The sequence below is a fragment of the Hyposmocoma kahamanoa genome, unplaced genomic scaffold (assembly GCF_003589595.1).
Source record: "Hyposmocoma kahamanoa isolate Upper Pololo Valley unplaced genomic scaffold, ASM358959v1 96071, whole genome shotgun sequence".
Taxonomy (NCBI): domain Eukaryota; kingdom Metazoa; phylum Arthropoda; class Insecta; order Lepidoptera; family Cosmopterigidae; genus Hyposmocoma; species Hyposmocoma kahamanoa.
In genome coordinates this window covers 1-17,514 of record NW_020655079.1, presented here as the reverse complement: position 1 = coordinate 17,514, position 17,514 = coordinate 1, and the positions used below count along the sequence as shown (strand labels likewise).

General features: G+C 36.3%; 1 protein-coding gene across 1 annotated transcript; it reads right to left on the bottom strand.

The window, feature by feature from the left end:
- Positions 1-4,508: 4,508 nt before the first annotated feature.
- On the bottom strand, positions 4,509-5,720 carry LOC113238473. The gene has a single exon (XM_026475297.1). The coding sequence runs from the start codon at positions 5,718-5,720 to the stop codon at positions 4,509-4,511; it is 1,212 nt and encodes a 403-aa protein (XP_026331082.1).
- Between the last annotated feature and the right edge of the window lie 11,794 nt (positions 5,721-17,514).

The following is a 17,514-nucleotide window of genomic DNA, read 5'->3' as shown; positions in this document are numbered from 1 at the left end:
ATTTAATAAAATAATTTCACTTAATTCAACTTTTGACTATTTGTAATAGTTTCTATATTTTTAATTTATCTAATTTTAAATGAAATATAATAAATTGTAATACAACTTTGAATATATTTAGAATGTGCTTAAAAATTGACATTGCTGTGTGTTAACCCTTACAGGGTTCATGTTTGATACTATATGTACTCATTTAAGACCTATATTTAACAACATGTATGAAATAAAACATTTGAATTTAAATATAAATTCCCCTTTCCACCCTCGGGAGACTAGGCTGACTAGAGAAGTAGGCTGGGGTACTATGTCTACCTTATTGTTACGGACGGTCGAGTCACGCCTGGTTGGTAATAGCAAATAAGAGTAGAATTACTTCAATAATTCAGAGGCTCTGATTGGTCGGGAGGCGTCCGCGGCGCATTAATAAAGCCGATACGGTATTGGAGACACCGTATCGGCATATATATGTGTAAGATTCCAATAAGATTGTCATTCTTATTCGATATTCCGACTCGATTTGTCATTTGACTTTTAAGTCAGATGGACGTAGAGATAAGGTGTTCAAATAAGTTTTATGGAAATATATATAGTCCACTTTCCTAAGTCTCAAACAACCTGAAGAAACGTATATACGGAGTTTTATTGAAGAAAAGGAGGATACCGAAGTAAGTTTGGTCCGTTTCGAGATGGATTCAGCAAGAATTTAACAAGCTGGTCCTGGTTTTTACACTTATGTTGTTTATATTCTAAGGACTCACACGACGCGTATGGAGTGGAAATCCCGGCCTGCAGATATATTGCCTGAACGTTATAAGTTGGGCCTTTTCAAGGCGAGAGTGAATAAGCATTATTCAGGTGTGCAGGCTCCAGCACTTTGTGTGTGCGTGCACACCTGAAATGAAATGAAATTTGTTTATTTGTGTGATTTTTTGGTGTAACAATTTGATGTTTAGTAAATAACAGTGCTAAGTATCACAAAAAATCTACCAATAATGGCGGACAAATATTCTTAAGTAAACTATTACAAATTGTTGAAGTCAGTTCAGAAGTTCAAAGTATTACATTTAAATCTATTATTATCTTATCATATTGAAGTTATAATTATCATATAAGATGTCAATATTGAATTATCATTAGATTTTACTATTATGACTATATTACATTAAACATTGCATAGTACAGATTAAATGCTATAAAGATAAAGATAAAGATAAGATAAAGATAAATTTATTTCAATATAACTTAATCTAAATATAAGTAAAAAAACAAAAACAAATGTAAGGGAAGCTGATATGCAATTGGTAAAAAAATAAATAAAAATTAAACCTTAATTATTATACTAATCATAAAGCTATACAATTAATTATTAGAAGCCTACCAGTATAGTTGCGATGCCTAAACTAAGTACATTATTACCTGTATCTTAAGCATCTTGTTTGTGCACAGATTCATTATATTAGTGCTTAAAAACAAAATAGCTATATTTAATTAAGAATAAAACAATTAGCTGTTACAATATAATTATGAAATAACTTCTAGTAAACCTTCTGTTTCATCATAGTTTTTATTTTTAAGCCAGCGTTTGACGGTCTTTTTACATCCCATCTTATTCAAGGCATGAAAATGCAATGTTGAATTTAATTTGTAGTAAAGTAATGTACCAAGGAAGCAGAAGAATCTATGAGAGTGTGATGTGCGAAGTTGTTCACGAGAAGAGAAGGTATTGAGTCGTCTTTGGCAGGATGAGGACTTAGACTCAAATGGAGTGATTGAGTGTTTTTTCAAAATTATTTGCAAGATAAACAGCTGCCGCATAGAAAGGACATCGCACTCGGCTAGGAGTTTGTGGGTAGGGTAGAAAAAAGGACGGAAGTTGCTGACTTTGAGAATAGCTCTCTGCGCCTTTTCTAGGTTTAACAGAGTTGTTTTATGTGCGCCGCCCCATGAAGTAATGCAGTAAAGTAGCAATGATTGACAGAGGGCCAAGTATACTGATTTGAGTAATTCACCGCTAGCCGCATGTCTTAAATTTTTAAAAACATATATTAATTTCCGAACTCTAGCAGTAAGCGCTACAACATGCTGTTTGAAATTGAGATGTTGATCGATTATGACACCTAAATATTTAATATTGACTGTGCTGTCCAAGTTTGGACAACCACTGCCGCAAACTTGAGTCCTTGGACTGGGACAATGATGAGCTACTATTGAGAAAGTATTCTCGACAGGTTGAGAGAGGATGTTGTATGAGAATGTCATATATTTGGTTTTGTCAGTATTAAGTGTAAGTGCATTTACTCTGAGCCACTCGGTTACCGAGTTAAAACCGAATTGGGCTTGTGTGAATACGTCATTCCAACTTGAGGCACTGAAAAGTAGGACTGTATCATCGGCGTAGGAGATGATCTTACCGCTAGAGAGGGGAAGAGTGCATAGTTGGTTAATATAGACAAGAAATAGGATCGATCCTAATATACTTCCTTGGGGAACACCGTATTCAATAGGCAATTCATCACTCGTAATTTTGTCAATCGTCACTCGCTGTTTTCTGTCAGAAAGGTAGTCCTGTAAAAGTTTGTGTTGAATTCCTCTAATTCCCAGTGCTTCTAACTTGTTTAAGAGAATTGGGATGGTTACGGTATCAAAAGCTTTTGCCAGGTCTAGAAAAATAGCCAAACACTTATTCTTAGAGTCTAGATTCCTTACAATGTAATCAGTCAGTTCGTCAACTGCGTCGTTTGTTGATAGTCCTGGTCTAAACCCGAATTGGGAGGTCGATAGGAGTTTCTTATTTTCTAAGTAATGTACAAGCCTTTTGTGAATTATTCTTTCAAGTATTTTAGAAAGAGATGGCAATATAGCAATTGGGCGATAATTGTTAACATTGCACTTATCACCACTTTTGTGAATAGGTTTCACAAGGGCTAATTTCAGAACTTTGGGAAATATTCCTGTTGATAAACAGAGGTTGAAAATGTAGGTGAGGTGTGGAATCAAACAATCCTTATATTGTTTAATGAAAGAGCAGGGAATTTTGTCAATCCCAGTTGCACAGTCATTTCTTAACGTCATAATAATATTTTCAAGTTCAATTTCGTCCGTTTCGAGTAAGGCGAGTGAGTGTAATTGTGTGGCGTGAGACGAGGTCATGGTCGACGTCGAAAGTGGAGCGTTGATTAGCGCCTTTTCAGCTAAATGTTTCCCTATATTAGCGAAGAAAGAATTTGCTGCGTTAACAGTTTGCTCTGCATTGACAGAATTAGCAATGAGTTGCAGGGCAGACGATTTTGAGTTAGTCATGTTCGTGATATTTTTGATGACCTTCCATAATCGTTTTTTGTCGTGACCAGCATTTAATATTTGAGTCTTTTCATAATTACGTTTCAATTTTTTTAATAAATTGTTACATAAATTTCTGTATCTATAATAAGTGGTTTTAATTATTGGACTATTCGGGAACTTTACAAATTTTTTGTGAAGTTTATCTCGATTTCTAATGCAGCGCAGCAAGCCTGGGGTAATCCAAGGTTTAATTATTTTATTGCGTCGCGTAAATATTTTGGTCGTCGTATTAATTTCAATGATTTTAGTTAGCGAACGGACCAAATATTCCATTGCTACGTTTGCATCGGCAGAGTTGTAAATTGGGGACACATCTAAACTTGCAAGGTCGCGAGACACACCTTCATTATTTAGTACTGTATGTGTACTGATAAAATTATGTCTATTGAAGCTCTTTTGTAGGCAGAGTAGTAAAGTATAGTGATCAGTTACAGTAGTTTTTAAAATTATTGTTTTTACGGCAAGAATGGTTTTGGCTAAGATATGATCTATGCAGTTACGATCTCTCGTTGGATGAAGATGGGTAGGGAGGTAACCAAGGGAAGCTGTTTGGTTCAAGAATTCCGCTGAGTTGCTATCTTCATTGTCTATCTTAATATCAATATTTAAGTCGCCAAGAATGATTACATTTCGGAATGAGGAAAGTGTTGTCAAAATGTCACATAGAGAGAGTAAAAAATTTCTTATGTTTTTGTACGAGGGAGAGCGGTAAATCGCTACAACAGCAATATCATTCCCAATTTTTCCGATCAAACAGCGTCCAGAATTATAGGCTCCTCAACTATGACGTTTGGAAGGTCATTTTTTTATGTAGAGCGCTACGCCGTCGTTTTGTAAAACATTGCTTTTGTTACTGAAATATGAGTTATAACCGTCCAGATGAGGAGTCGATGGTGTATTGAGTAACCAACACTCTGTTAAAACAAAGATGTCAGGTTCAAAATTAGTTGGATTTAACAACGTTAAAAGACCGTCAAAATTACATCTAATGCTTCTAATATTCTGTAAAACTATTTTTAAATTATAAGCAGACTTAGAAATAAACGTGGGGCACTTATCTGGGTCGCATGATATGGATTGAAATTCACACGTCGCATCAATGTCCTGTGCTAAATCATTAACATTAGTGCCCATATAAAGCTGTATTAGGATAGGAGGGCGGCGCTCTAGGCGCCCTCATAATCAATAGTACCTATGTACCTGGTTACTGCGCTTTTCCTAGCTGGACACTGCTCGTCTCCTGTTTTGTGGTTGGCGGGTTTATTGAAGCGTATACAGGTGGCGCACTTCGCGGGCTCCGTATGCTTAGAACACTCCTTGATCGAGTGACCTGTGCAACCGCAGTGGCCGCACGTGGACTCAGTATCCCGGCAGAACTTTGCGGAGTGTCCGTACTGCTGGCATTTATAGCACCTAGTTACTATTGTGTAGTCTCTTACCGGGCAGGAGGTCCAATTAATAAAGACACGCTGCTGTTCTATTAGTGTCCTCCGTATGGGAGCTGTGACTTCAAAAATATAGTTACAGGTGGGCTCGTTCTTTCTGCCTGATTTATGGCTAAGTTTTATAGAGCTTTCTAAAGTGTTTCTGGTGAGGCTGGGGTGCTTATCACTTATATTTTGTTCGTATAAACACTCCAATAAGTCTTTATCTGAGATGGTGGAGGGAACGCCTAGGACTATAACCTTTGGCCGCTTTTTAGTAGCATCTTCTACTTTCAGTCCTGATGTTTTTAACTGTTCTGACTGTTTCAGCTTTATTAAATCATCTTTCCTTTCTGAGCTGATGACTACACCACCACCTTTTGTTTTCCGCATACCACTGATATGCAGTTTCAGTTCCTCGGGCTTTATTAAGTTCTGTAGAATTTTCTTGGTAACGTCACTTGATGTATCTTTATTAGCAGGGTAAATAGCGATACTGCTCGTTTTCGAAGGACAAACTAGGGGCATGCCTCCTTTTCTAACCATATCAGCAAAAGATTGGTTAGATGGTGATGCTCTAGGCACAGATTGTACGCAGTTTTTTAGGTCTTTTAATTGGGCAGCGATATTAACTTGCTCGTCCGAAGCATTGATCAAAGTACTGGCCGAAATATATTTTTGTTTCAGAGACTGGTATTGCACAGCCATCTGAGAGGCACCTCCAAGCACTGACCTGCTAATGTTGCTGATTTTCAGCTTTTGCTCAGTGTTAAGTTTCCCATCACCAGCAATAGTGCATATTTCATTCAAACAGTGTTCTATTTGGGCCATCCATTTCTGAATTTCGGGGGTTGAGATCATGTCCTTAGTTGGTGCAGGGCCGGGGACTGCAGTTGAGCATGGGCTAGGCTCTTGATCCACTTGCCGCCTTACAGGGGGTGGGCTGCGACTCATCATCGTACTTCTGCTGAACGGGCTATTCATACTTCATAATTTACTTGAAGCACAAAGCGCGCGTAATGTCACAAACACTTCAAAACAGTCCGAAAAGCGCTGAGACTGCGTTGACACAGTTACAGTTTTATAATCGTTTTAAATAATAAATAATTAAATATTAAATGCTGGCAGACACGTCTGTCTCTGCCAAGCAAGAGCAGGCAATGATATATATGTCATGAAAATATATATGTCAGTTGTACAGATATCAATCGGTTTGTTTGATTTGCGAGTTATTTTTGCATTCCAGAAATTCATTTACGGAGTAGTAGCAACCTTTAACTAGAATTATATTTATTTCACGTCTAAATGTATATAGTGGCAATTCTCTTAGATCACTAGGTAGCGAGTTAAAAATTTTTATGGCCATAAAGTATGGGCTATTTTCAATGCTTGATAATCGGCAATATGGTGCTCGCAACATATTATCAAATTGATGTCGAAGTTGATGTTTCCTTATGTTTAACTGTTTCCACGTTTTAAAAAAGTCAGGGCACTGTTTTACAAATGTGGCTATCTGCTTTGTGTAAATGCATGGGAGTGGGAGGATAATCAACTTTTTGAATAGAGGTCTGTATGACTCTCTATAGTTAAGTCAAAGTCAAAGTCAAAGATTATTTATTCCATAGGTAAAATAAATTTACACTTGAAAACGTCACAAGCTACTGCTCGCGCTGACCTCCCTGAGAAGAACGAGCAAGAAACTCTAGGGATTGCTCTTTTCAAATAAACTTAAATGCTATGGAATACACTTGGAATCATATTTGTGTGGATTCTGGAGCCATGTCGTCTTTCCATACATCTTTATCTAACACGTAGTCTTCAATTTTGTAATATGATTTTTCGATCAAAATATTTTTAATGTAGTTTTTAAACTTAGGAAATGATAAACTTAATATATGCTCCGGAATCTTATTGTAAAAACGTATACAGTTCCCCATAAAAAAGTTGTTTACCTTGGTTAAACGAAATCGTGGTACCATGAGTTTGGACTTAGCTCTAAGGTTAATATTATGGATATCTTCTTTCTTATTGAAATTGTTAACTTTGCATATTGACCTTATACATTTTTGTCTATATTGCTACAGTTTCCCCACAACAGCAAACTATAATGTAGGACTGAAGCTACATATCCATGGTAAGCACTCAACACCACTTCAACTGTTCCCACCTCTGTTAGTCGCCGTAGTGCATATACAAATCTATTTAATCTTGCGCATATAGACTCCACGTGAGCTTTCCAGTGATAGTGTCTATCCAGTGTAAGGCCTAAGAATTTCATACACTGTGTGTGTGTTGCGCTGTTGATTTGCCTTGATATTGCCTTCCGTAACGCGCATGTAATTTGTCACAATTCAAATACATTATGTGCGAGGATCTAATCATATCTTGATCAGCCAAGGTCATTCAACCAATTAACAACGTTATAACACGGTAATAACACGGTGCAAAGGTTAACATGCATTAACAACTTAAATAGTAGTGTTAGGCTAGATTGAATGTAGGAAATTGATTCGCCGCGGCAGAGTGCCCCAGAATGTTGGCAGCATCCCACTTTTATATGGTGTCATACGAGTTCACACAAAAAAGTTTATGTCGATGTAATAAGACCGATATAGTAGATTGTACAACAAGTGCATAAAACGCGTCATTTTACCCGAGACGAGTATATCGAGGATACTAAGCCGTGGATACAATGGGTTTTATGAACTCTGGTTTTCACTTTGCGATTGCGAGGAAATTAAACAGCAATGTTACAAATAAAAGATTATTTAATTAAAATTGAATGTAAAATTACAACAATTAGACATATTTAATGTGACGGTTTTTTTTATTTTATGCACTAGAGCATAAAATCCTATTTTATGCAGCCTATACCCAGTATAAATACGAACTTTAAGAGCATGAGAAGTGCAAAAGACGTTTTGCCTTTCCAGTCGGGACCGTCATAGCAGAATTGACACGCGCATCGTTTAGGTATTTCGCTCTTAGGTACTGCATGGACATAAAACTTTTTCTTTCCGGCTCAAATCAACAAAGCTTGCAGCCCTTATATGGCATGTATTTAAATGATTATTTTTACCACGTTTTGATAAATATGTTCGGACCGAGAGACGCAGGAGACAGTGGGGCAGTGTGGCCAGCACACGACAGACTGGGTGGTGTAACAATAATGTTGCCCGTTCCTTCGTCAAACGAAGCCAAGATACTGTACAAACTATATTTATGTAGTCTTAATCTACATTACCATCTTCTTACACGGTAATCATTATCGCCAAGATATTTTTACATCCCTCTACTGGATACGGGTTTCCTTTCAGGAGAGGGTTTAGGCCATAGTCCGCCACGCTGGCCCATACTAGGGACCCGAGGGACCCGTTTGTGAGTTCACAAAGAGGTTCCTCGGACCGGAGGTCTTCTTCGACGTACAGGTTTCATCACGAATTTGGCACATAAATTCCAAAAGAACTCAGAGAAGATGCGTGTCCGGACCCGAACCCACGGCCTCTGCTTGAGTGATGGTGTGTCGAACCATTAAGCTACCGCGGTTGTATATATTCACTGTATAACTTTACATATTAGTTTATATTTAAATTGAAATGCTACTTATGAAAAGACAGCTTAAAGTTTAAAACCCAGCGAGCAGTCTTAAACCTTCGTGTTGGTATTTTTTTCTTTGTCAATCAAGAGTTTTACCTTGAGTTGCCGTCATTCGAATGTTGTTTCCGGTTTAACTTACAACATACATAGGTACTAATTTTAAATTTAATATTGAGTACCGGTCATGACCATTTGTTAGAACAGACTCGTGTTCAGGGGTGGGTTGACATACAGAGATCAAGGTTTAGTGACACCCTTTATTTGACGACTCTCACGCACACTAAGGGTCGTATTCCAGAACTCTACTCAATGCTCAAGTCAGGATTTGAGCAGACTTGAGAATGATTTCAAGCACTGGAAATACGACCCTAATGGCAAGGACTTGAGCATGATTCTCAGCGCTCACTGCAATACTCAAGAGTTCTGGAGTACGACCCTTAGACTCAATTTATATTACGGTCGAATGGACTGGAAGCGAATTTTAGTAACGATATTGTACATAGCGTAATGAACTTTATGATTAATTGTGTAACGTACAAACTAGATACGAGCCCAAAAACACGTCGCGCGTCTTCTGAGGAATTCTCGCGCATGCTCGAAGGCAGGCCCAGTGTGACGTAAGTGACGTAAACGTCGACGAAAAATATTTCGTTTTACAGCCTTAAGGCGCAGTTTAATAGCAGCAATGTTCCTTGTGAAGGAGTTCGTCCAGGTTAGTACTGCATAATTCCACCCCTATGTTGTGGATATTCCAAAGATTCGCTCGAAGCCTTACGCTTCCACATTCATATACCACCAGGCGCACGACAAGGAGAAGATTTTTAAGTGTAAAATTACACTTACCTATGAAATAGAGATACATTTGAATTTAAATACTCGCAACTTTTGTGTGGGCGTTTATTGTGGAGTTGACATTTTCAAAAACGTCCTCGAGTTACACAAAACTCGAGTTCCATATTCCATGTTAATTTAAATGTGGAAAAAGATAAAAAAGCAACTGCGTGTGCACAAAACTTGTTAGTATGTACTATGCCTCGTCTATAATCGTGGGCAAGCCCCATTTTTCGATGTAAAAAATTATGGAAAAACAAAGCCGGTTCGGTTTATACTCGCTTAAGTACACGTACCTGTATAAGGTCATACAATTCGTTAGGTTCGTCAGCGACCAAGTCAAATTTGGTGGTGCAGTAGAGGCCTCCCGGACGGCTCAAGCATGACTCGTAGTCGTCGTACTGAAACAGGGGTGGCATGCGCGCGTATTCCGACTCTGAAATAACAAATTGAAGTAATTGCAGTCAATTTAATAGCGGGTTAGATGTTTAGCCCCTTAAATCGAAGCAGGCAGCGCCAAACGCGTTTGGAAGCTGGCCCCAACAATCATTCATTTCGAACGATGTTTATTTTATTTATTTACATTTCAGACAACATAATAAGGTCCACAATTGTGTTGATATAAGTCTACGTTAATACTTAATAATTATAACATTTTTATTAAAAAAAACTGACTTCAAAAGTTTGTGGAATTACATATAAGTATTTGCCACGTTTCATTGAATTCGGTTAACGACGGGTGAATCCAATAAACCGGTTGCATTCCCTAATTTGACACCCTAAGAGACGGAATATTTTCTTCACATTTAAATGGAACCAGAACTGAGGTAGGTACTCGAAATTGGTTTACAAATTTCGGTAACATGTACACGATAAAAATTGAGAAAATTGACGTGCCTGCTACAGAAAAGTGAGAATGGTCTTGTACACGACAAGAACTTTGTCGGATCTAGCCACGAAAATATGTCGTGTCTGTTGCAGACAAGAAAATGATGAGTACGTACACGATACGAACGCTTTCGAGCAGACGTAAGAAATGTGTACTTAAAATGAATGTTTGTATTTACAATATCATTTTTTTCTGTATTTGTAATTTCTTGAAAACCTTCCGTAAGAATAATAAATATTTCTCTCCATGCCTCAAAAGTACGTCGTTTATCTTTATAAATCTCTACGGTATCGTCTCACAATACGATACCATATCAGGTCGTTTCCTCTCCTGTACTAAACCAACGTTTCGGGCCCTTTATGAGATGGTAAAGTTATCAACCAGTTATGTCTAATATTAATGTAAACAAAAAATGTAGAAAAATAGGATGATTTTATACTTAAATAAACATCTCATTTTTTTAAATTAATTTTTCGAGAAACATTCAAATTTACATTACATAATAAATTTTTTCTAATTTTTTTTTTAGCAAATTCTATTAATTTAATTATTAACAATTAGAATAATTTAAAACATATTAAATAGTACTGCAGTCTTATGTTTGCTTGGGATTTTTCACCAAAGGAATATTGGTTTGTTTGAAAAAAAAAACAAACATACGTGATTTAGATGAGAAAAAAATAGTTTCATTTCTGAAATAATCTCAGTACTGAGTACTAAAAAACCGTCCTCAAAAGTTCGTGGAATTACATCTATTTGCCAAGTTTTATTGTAATTGGTTACCGGGAAGTGACCCTTAGAGGTGGAATATTTTCTTCTCTTTCTTCTTATTTTTTTCTTCCAACAAAAAAGAATCATCAAAATCGGTTCACAATTCGTATTTCTTTTACATACAACAAGAGAAGAAGAAGTCAATTAAAAATACAAGCGCTCTAATGGTTTTGGATATTTCAAATAATTTTTGCTATCCCCACAGAGATGAGATTAACTGCTATAATCGCATAGCACGCTAAATGCTAAATGCTAAATTTTTATAGCGCGCTATTTAAAGTGTTAAAATTATAATTTTTAGCAGCTCAATGTCGTGTGATAATGTAACGAATGGAAAGAAACGTGAAATAGTTGACGTGCAAGTATAGCATCTATGGTCTATCTATAGAATAGTTTACAGTTTTTTATAGTTAGTTACGACCGACTTCATTTGTTTTGTAACTATTACATAATATGGTGGTTACAGGTTATAGACGATAAATCAATGAGCTTCCCTTCATACTTTAACAAGTTACTATTTACAATTTGCACAAAACTGTACATTGGTTATTTACAGTAAAATACACTCATAACAATTAATAATAACGCACACACTCGTACTTTTATATACAAATATTACAACGACTTTTTAATTAAACAAACGCTAAACTAACTAAATAAATACAAGTACTTAATTATATCTTAATTTAAATTACTTCACCAGACGAAATTTTGCTAACGTTCCACCATTATACCTCAAAATCGTATTAAAACGTAATCAAAATTATAATTTATAACATAACTACAATTATATAATACTTGCTAAATGTAGCATTAGCGCTTAGCGTACTCAAACGTGAAATTTAACATCAATAAACCAATCAGCTATTTCGCGTTTCGCGACAAGAGCCGCAATTTTCACATAGAATATAGTGCCACCTATGAAATATTAAGGGAGATAACTGACGATGAAGGATTTTGTTTGTTAACTGCTTAAGTAAAGCACGGATAGATTGATGGTATGGCATTGAAATATTGTAAAATTATATCGCTAGATGGCATTTGGTTTAATTTTCTTAACGTAGGTACTCCAATTCAAAGTGAAAAAAAATTCGTTATAATTTTAGCACCTTTATGTCTTTCAAATTATAATTGCTATAATTATATTTTAATTTAACGTTATAATTTGAGCTATATATTATATTAACCATCTCTAGCCCCACACTGTCTATAAGCGAGTTCGTTTTCTAGCGCCATATCGCATTGAAACAGTCCTTGTCTCATCAAATATACTCGAAACACCACAGAATCACGGCAGCCACAACGGCACCCTGAAGGCGTCACATGCAGCTTCTCAACTACTTAGCGAACGGGCCAGAGCAGTTATGGTTTGATTATGGGCGAACCGACGAACAGGTGAAGAGACCAGGGCAAGAATGATCAAAGTACGTTTTGAGTGAATACCGCAATCCAACTCGCAGTGGTAGGAGGCGTGAAAATTGTGTTAGTAAAGCCGGGGCAAAAGAAAAAACACCTATCTTAAGCAAAAATGGCGCCTTGGCGACACTTCACAATTATTAGCACACAAATTAGTAAATAGTTCATTTCACTTGTTAACTTATTTTATACATAAAATTTAGCACAAAACGTAGTATTTGATAATACGTGAAAATTTTTAGACAAGCCGGTGAAAATCGAGTTAAATGTACCCCTCGCCACTGCCAGTTCGATAAACGCTGAGCTTACTTTGCCTAAATCAGGAAAAGGCTGTGACGGTGTGACCTCGTATCGCCTCTCTCCATTCGTATCGTATCGTTTTTTCTTCTTCTACTCATATTTAAATTTTAAATTTGAATTGTTCCATCTTCCTTCACTTTCTCATTTTTGCTGCTTACCACGGTCACTCTCTGCTTGACCGCGATAGCGGACAGAACTGCTAAATCAAATTGTCTATTTTTGATGCGTGTTAAATATGGTTTTATTTTATTTTTTTGTAATGGGGCAAGAGAAAAGTAGAGAAGAAATTAAGATGTGACATTTTTTAGTTACTTCAAAATCAAGATCAAGGCTATAAGGGCTGTTGTAATTTACAGGACGCTGATCTGGAAAGGATAAAGTAGATTTTGGAGCTCATCAGCAGTTTGGTGGATTTCAAAAGTTGCGTTTCGAATTTTGAGTTCGTATATAATTTCAGGTTTATTTAATTGTTCCATATTGTGAAGAAATTTAGAAATGAGTATTTATGTTAGGATGTAAATCTTTTTCGTATTATTCTTTAGGAATAAATATTTGAAAATTTAATTTTGGCAGTAATAAACGAAGAAAATAAATTTGACAGTATGTCAAAAATTTGAATAAGAATAAAATTTGAAAAGAATTATGTCAAATATCAAATTACAAGATAATAGAAAATATTTTACGAAATACTATAAATACAACAATGAGATGTTTTAATGTGATTATGTGGTGTGTAATGTTGAGGAGTAACATTGACTTGCAGGGATACTCTCCCAAACAAGCTGTAAGTCAGTATCGTCTTCGCTTGGAATAACCGAAGGTTTAAACTCCAAGTTTCAACGACTTGTGAATCTGCACATGGGTAGATATCGAGATATGAAGAAAGTGTACTGTAGGAGTTTCTGGATAGTTTTATGTTTGATAAGATTGTGTTTGTAGTGCTACCAGTACACCAACCCTGGGTTGAGTTACATTTGTAACCAGCTGAACGTAACGGCAGTCGTCTATTGTCTGAAATATGGGGTGTGTAAGTGATTTGCAGTGTAAATGAATTATTTGATAACACTTTTCGCACTTTTGATACTTTTCACAATGTTACACTGTTATTCAAAATTTTCACTGTCTTGTTCTTTGTTTATTTGTATTCTTCTTAGTGTTCGGACGCCAGTGAAAAGCGCCAGAAAGCGTCTGTACAGATCTTTATATTCGTGTAATAGCCAGGGTTTTAACGGCGGCTCCATTCATTACGTTCGGGTTTATGTCTTCATTTTTGGTCGAAAAACTATTGCAGCAAATTATTGATAATTCTTTTGTTCCGTTTTGTATTATATGCTTTGTATTATAACTTGGTAAAGAATCAAAAATAAGATTTTAGTAAATGATATACAGGAAATTAAAAAATAGACAATTTGATTTAGCAGTTCTGTCCGCTATCGCGGTCAAGCAGAGAGTGACTGTGGTAAGAAGCAAAAATGAGAAAGTGAAGAAAGATGGAACAATTCAAATTTAAAATTTAAATATGAGTAGAAGAAGAAAAAACGATACGATACGAATGGAGAGAGGCGATTAAAAAGGTGGGATGACGGTGTAAGGAGGTCACACCGTCACAAGGCTAATAAGTTTCAACGTTTAGTTTATAAAAATGCTTGCGACTTAATGGCAGAAAAATTAAAAATTATTTGTAAATGTTTTTTAATTAATATGGATTACATAGCGTTACATACATTTATGTCAGCATTAATTTTATTTCAAATTTAACTTCCCTTCAAATGACTCTGATCATACTTTCTCTGGACTCTTCACGTGTTTTACCTTCTTTGTAATTACACTACAATTCTTTTAAATAATTTTCGAATATTTCCTTAGAGACATGGGCCAGTAAGTATACTGGGTTTGTACTAAATCTCCATAGCCTATTTGTCTTCGGCATTGGCCGAATGTTACTGAATTTTCGTCGATTAAGTGAGCTGCCAAACTTTTCAGTTTTGTTTTCTAACGACACATGAAAGTACAGCCTTTACCACATTAGTTTATTGATAAATTTGTCGCATTTATTTGGGTACGTACCATTTAACTGCCCTTTTGAAGTATATTCACAAAATACGACATTAATACACGCAAGAAATGCTATAAACGACACATACACTTCCATATTCACTCGCGATGAAATTGTTTTTCAAACTTTGTAAAAAAAATCACAAAATGTCGAATATTTTTTATAATTTGCTACAGAATTAATGTTAACAACTTAACACAAAGTCACCACCAAATACTTTTAGGATTTTTAAATTAAATTTGTTTTATTCTATCGTTTGAAGAAACAAGAAGATTTCACTTAAACGCCGCATGTACAATCAAAACTTTATTTATTTATAATTTCGAAAGTTTATTTCAATTACTCAAATTACTTCTTGCTTTTATAAATATTTTTAATTTTTAATGCTTGTTGGAAGGTGCGGAAAAAATATCAAAGTAACCGACTCAACCTCACGCATTACTTAATAACAGTGTCAAAATATTCGCCTCTCTAATATTTATAATGCTGTATACAGCACAGGCAAAGCAAAAGATTTATAGTAACAAATATCAAACTGGTTTTTTAGATGTACGTGTTTAATCGGATGACGACAGAGCTTTAAAACAATCAAGTACATATTGTTTTCGCCCGCATAGAAGGAGTATGGAAAATAATTAGAAAGATCAAAAATCTAATCAGCCCGTTTTATTTTTTATTTATTTAATTCAGGCAACATGACCCATATAATATTTACCTCGAGGACTAACACACGTCGTACAATATAATAAAACACTATTTATTTATTTTCACGTATGGACTGCGACGTGTGACGCAACTTGGGTGTCCTGTAACCGACCTCGGAAACGTATACACGACGCCCTTTGGCCAAAAGTCCTTCTTCATGAAGGTCGACAGCTGTTGAGTTGGTACTCTCATCACAAACGAAGCGACCCCAACCGCTCGACCCTCACGGTATCATTGACTTGCACCCGTATATACTCCACAATATCCGCAGACTTTGTGGAGTAATGAAGCCGTGACATATATAACAACGTCGTCGATATCATCGGACATGATTAGGGCCAGTCGGGGCGGTGCCGCTAAGAGTACGTCTGGTGTACTTCTTTTTCCGTTCCACCATTTAGAAGCCGTTCTCGTCGCACTCGTCTATTCGTTTCGGTGGCACTGACAACTCAGCTCCAGATACTCTTCTCCTCCGTTGATAACTGCCTGGGTTGTTGTTGTGGATCAACGGGTTGGCCGGCCGCGGCAACAGCAGCGTACCCACGTCGTGGGTTCAAGGTCCTTACGCATAACGTCCCCGCCGGAGCGGAAAACCGAGAGGTGGAGCGCGGGGAAACGCACGCGGTGACCGAGGTCGGTGACGCATGTGCCGATTTATTAAACGTCCTTTCGTCATATTAGTCGCATAGTTGAACATATGGAAGTGTAGATGTAGACGCGGCCATCGCCCCTTTATACGCTGGCGTAAAATATACTTGTAGCGTTATATATCTTACGCCATTACCTATGACCCATTACCCATTAACTATTACATTACGGCGGCTGGGTCTCAAACCGCACATAAAAAGTTTTCACGTAAAACTAAGGAAATTTTAGAATAGGATTGTCGCTCCGCCATTAAAATATGTATATAATAACATCTACGTAACATATACACGACTCACTGGTGAAGAAGCGTATACATTGTGAAAACGACAATCAAGAACAGTTAGTTAATGTTTGTTCCTTGTATTAATGTTATATCTGTCACTATATTTCTTAAAAAAAATACTATTCTCCTTAAAATAAATTACATTTTCGTAAATGTACTGTGAAAGAATACGCTAGTGTAAGAATATCTCTATATAAAAAACTAGTAAATTTTATACATTTTGCATGAAAAATATTTTACGAAATTTAACCAACTTCGGCTGTCCCGATTTGTTTCGTCCCATACAATGAAATGATCCCGTCGTGAAACTGAGTTGATCAGCACTAGAAAAATTTCGATGAATTTTATTTATTTTTATGATTGACTTTGTTAAAATTGTTTCCACAAAAAAAGACCCAATGGCTCTTAAGATAGTTCCCTTCTTCTATGGTTTCGGAGTTTCCCATATTGTCCCATTAAAAAAACACTCTGTATATGTTAAATACAAAATGGCTCTCTTGGTGTAATAATACCACTTCTGCAAAATGAGAACTTTTCAGAAGAGAAATTTAAGTATTTTATATAATTGATGTAAGCACTTTTGGCGTATAGTTACAGTGTGATTTTATTATACTAAAGACACGAATTTATATTTTGAGCTTACTTTTTCAATGTAAAGCGGGTTATCCACATACGAGCACGCTGAAATATGCGTCGTATGGGAGAAGAACACGCACGTCATCGTCAGTGTTCTGAAAAAAGAACATTACAAAAGATTAGTGTAAAAAAAGCAAAGGAAAAAGTTTAGTATGGTTTCATAGTCGCTTTTCAAGCAGTGGGTCATGTGTTTAAATCCGGGCTGGAACCTCTAAGTTTCAGATTTTATGTGCAAAATTTAATTTGAAATAAATAAATAAAGTTTTACAGTGAAGGAAAACATCGTGAGGATACCTGCACACGTCTGCAAAGCATTTTAATGATATGTCTGAAGTTTCCTATCTGCATTCGTCTCGCGTGGGAAGTGCAATCGAAGCTCTCTTATTGCGAAATTCTGCCGCCAAGCAGTAATGTGCTGGTGAAATTATAAACACTTGTCATCTTATGTCTCAGGGTGATGGGCGCAGTAGCAGTGCTCTTCACATCTGTAGCACTACGACTGTTATGGACCGGCGCGGCGCGTTGCTTCATATAACTGTCACTTAGTATAATTTAAAAAAAGACATACTTCGGTCATTCTCGGACTAATGTTCACTACCTAATTTGCGTATTTTTT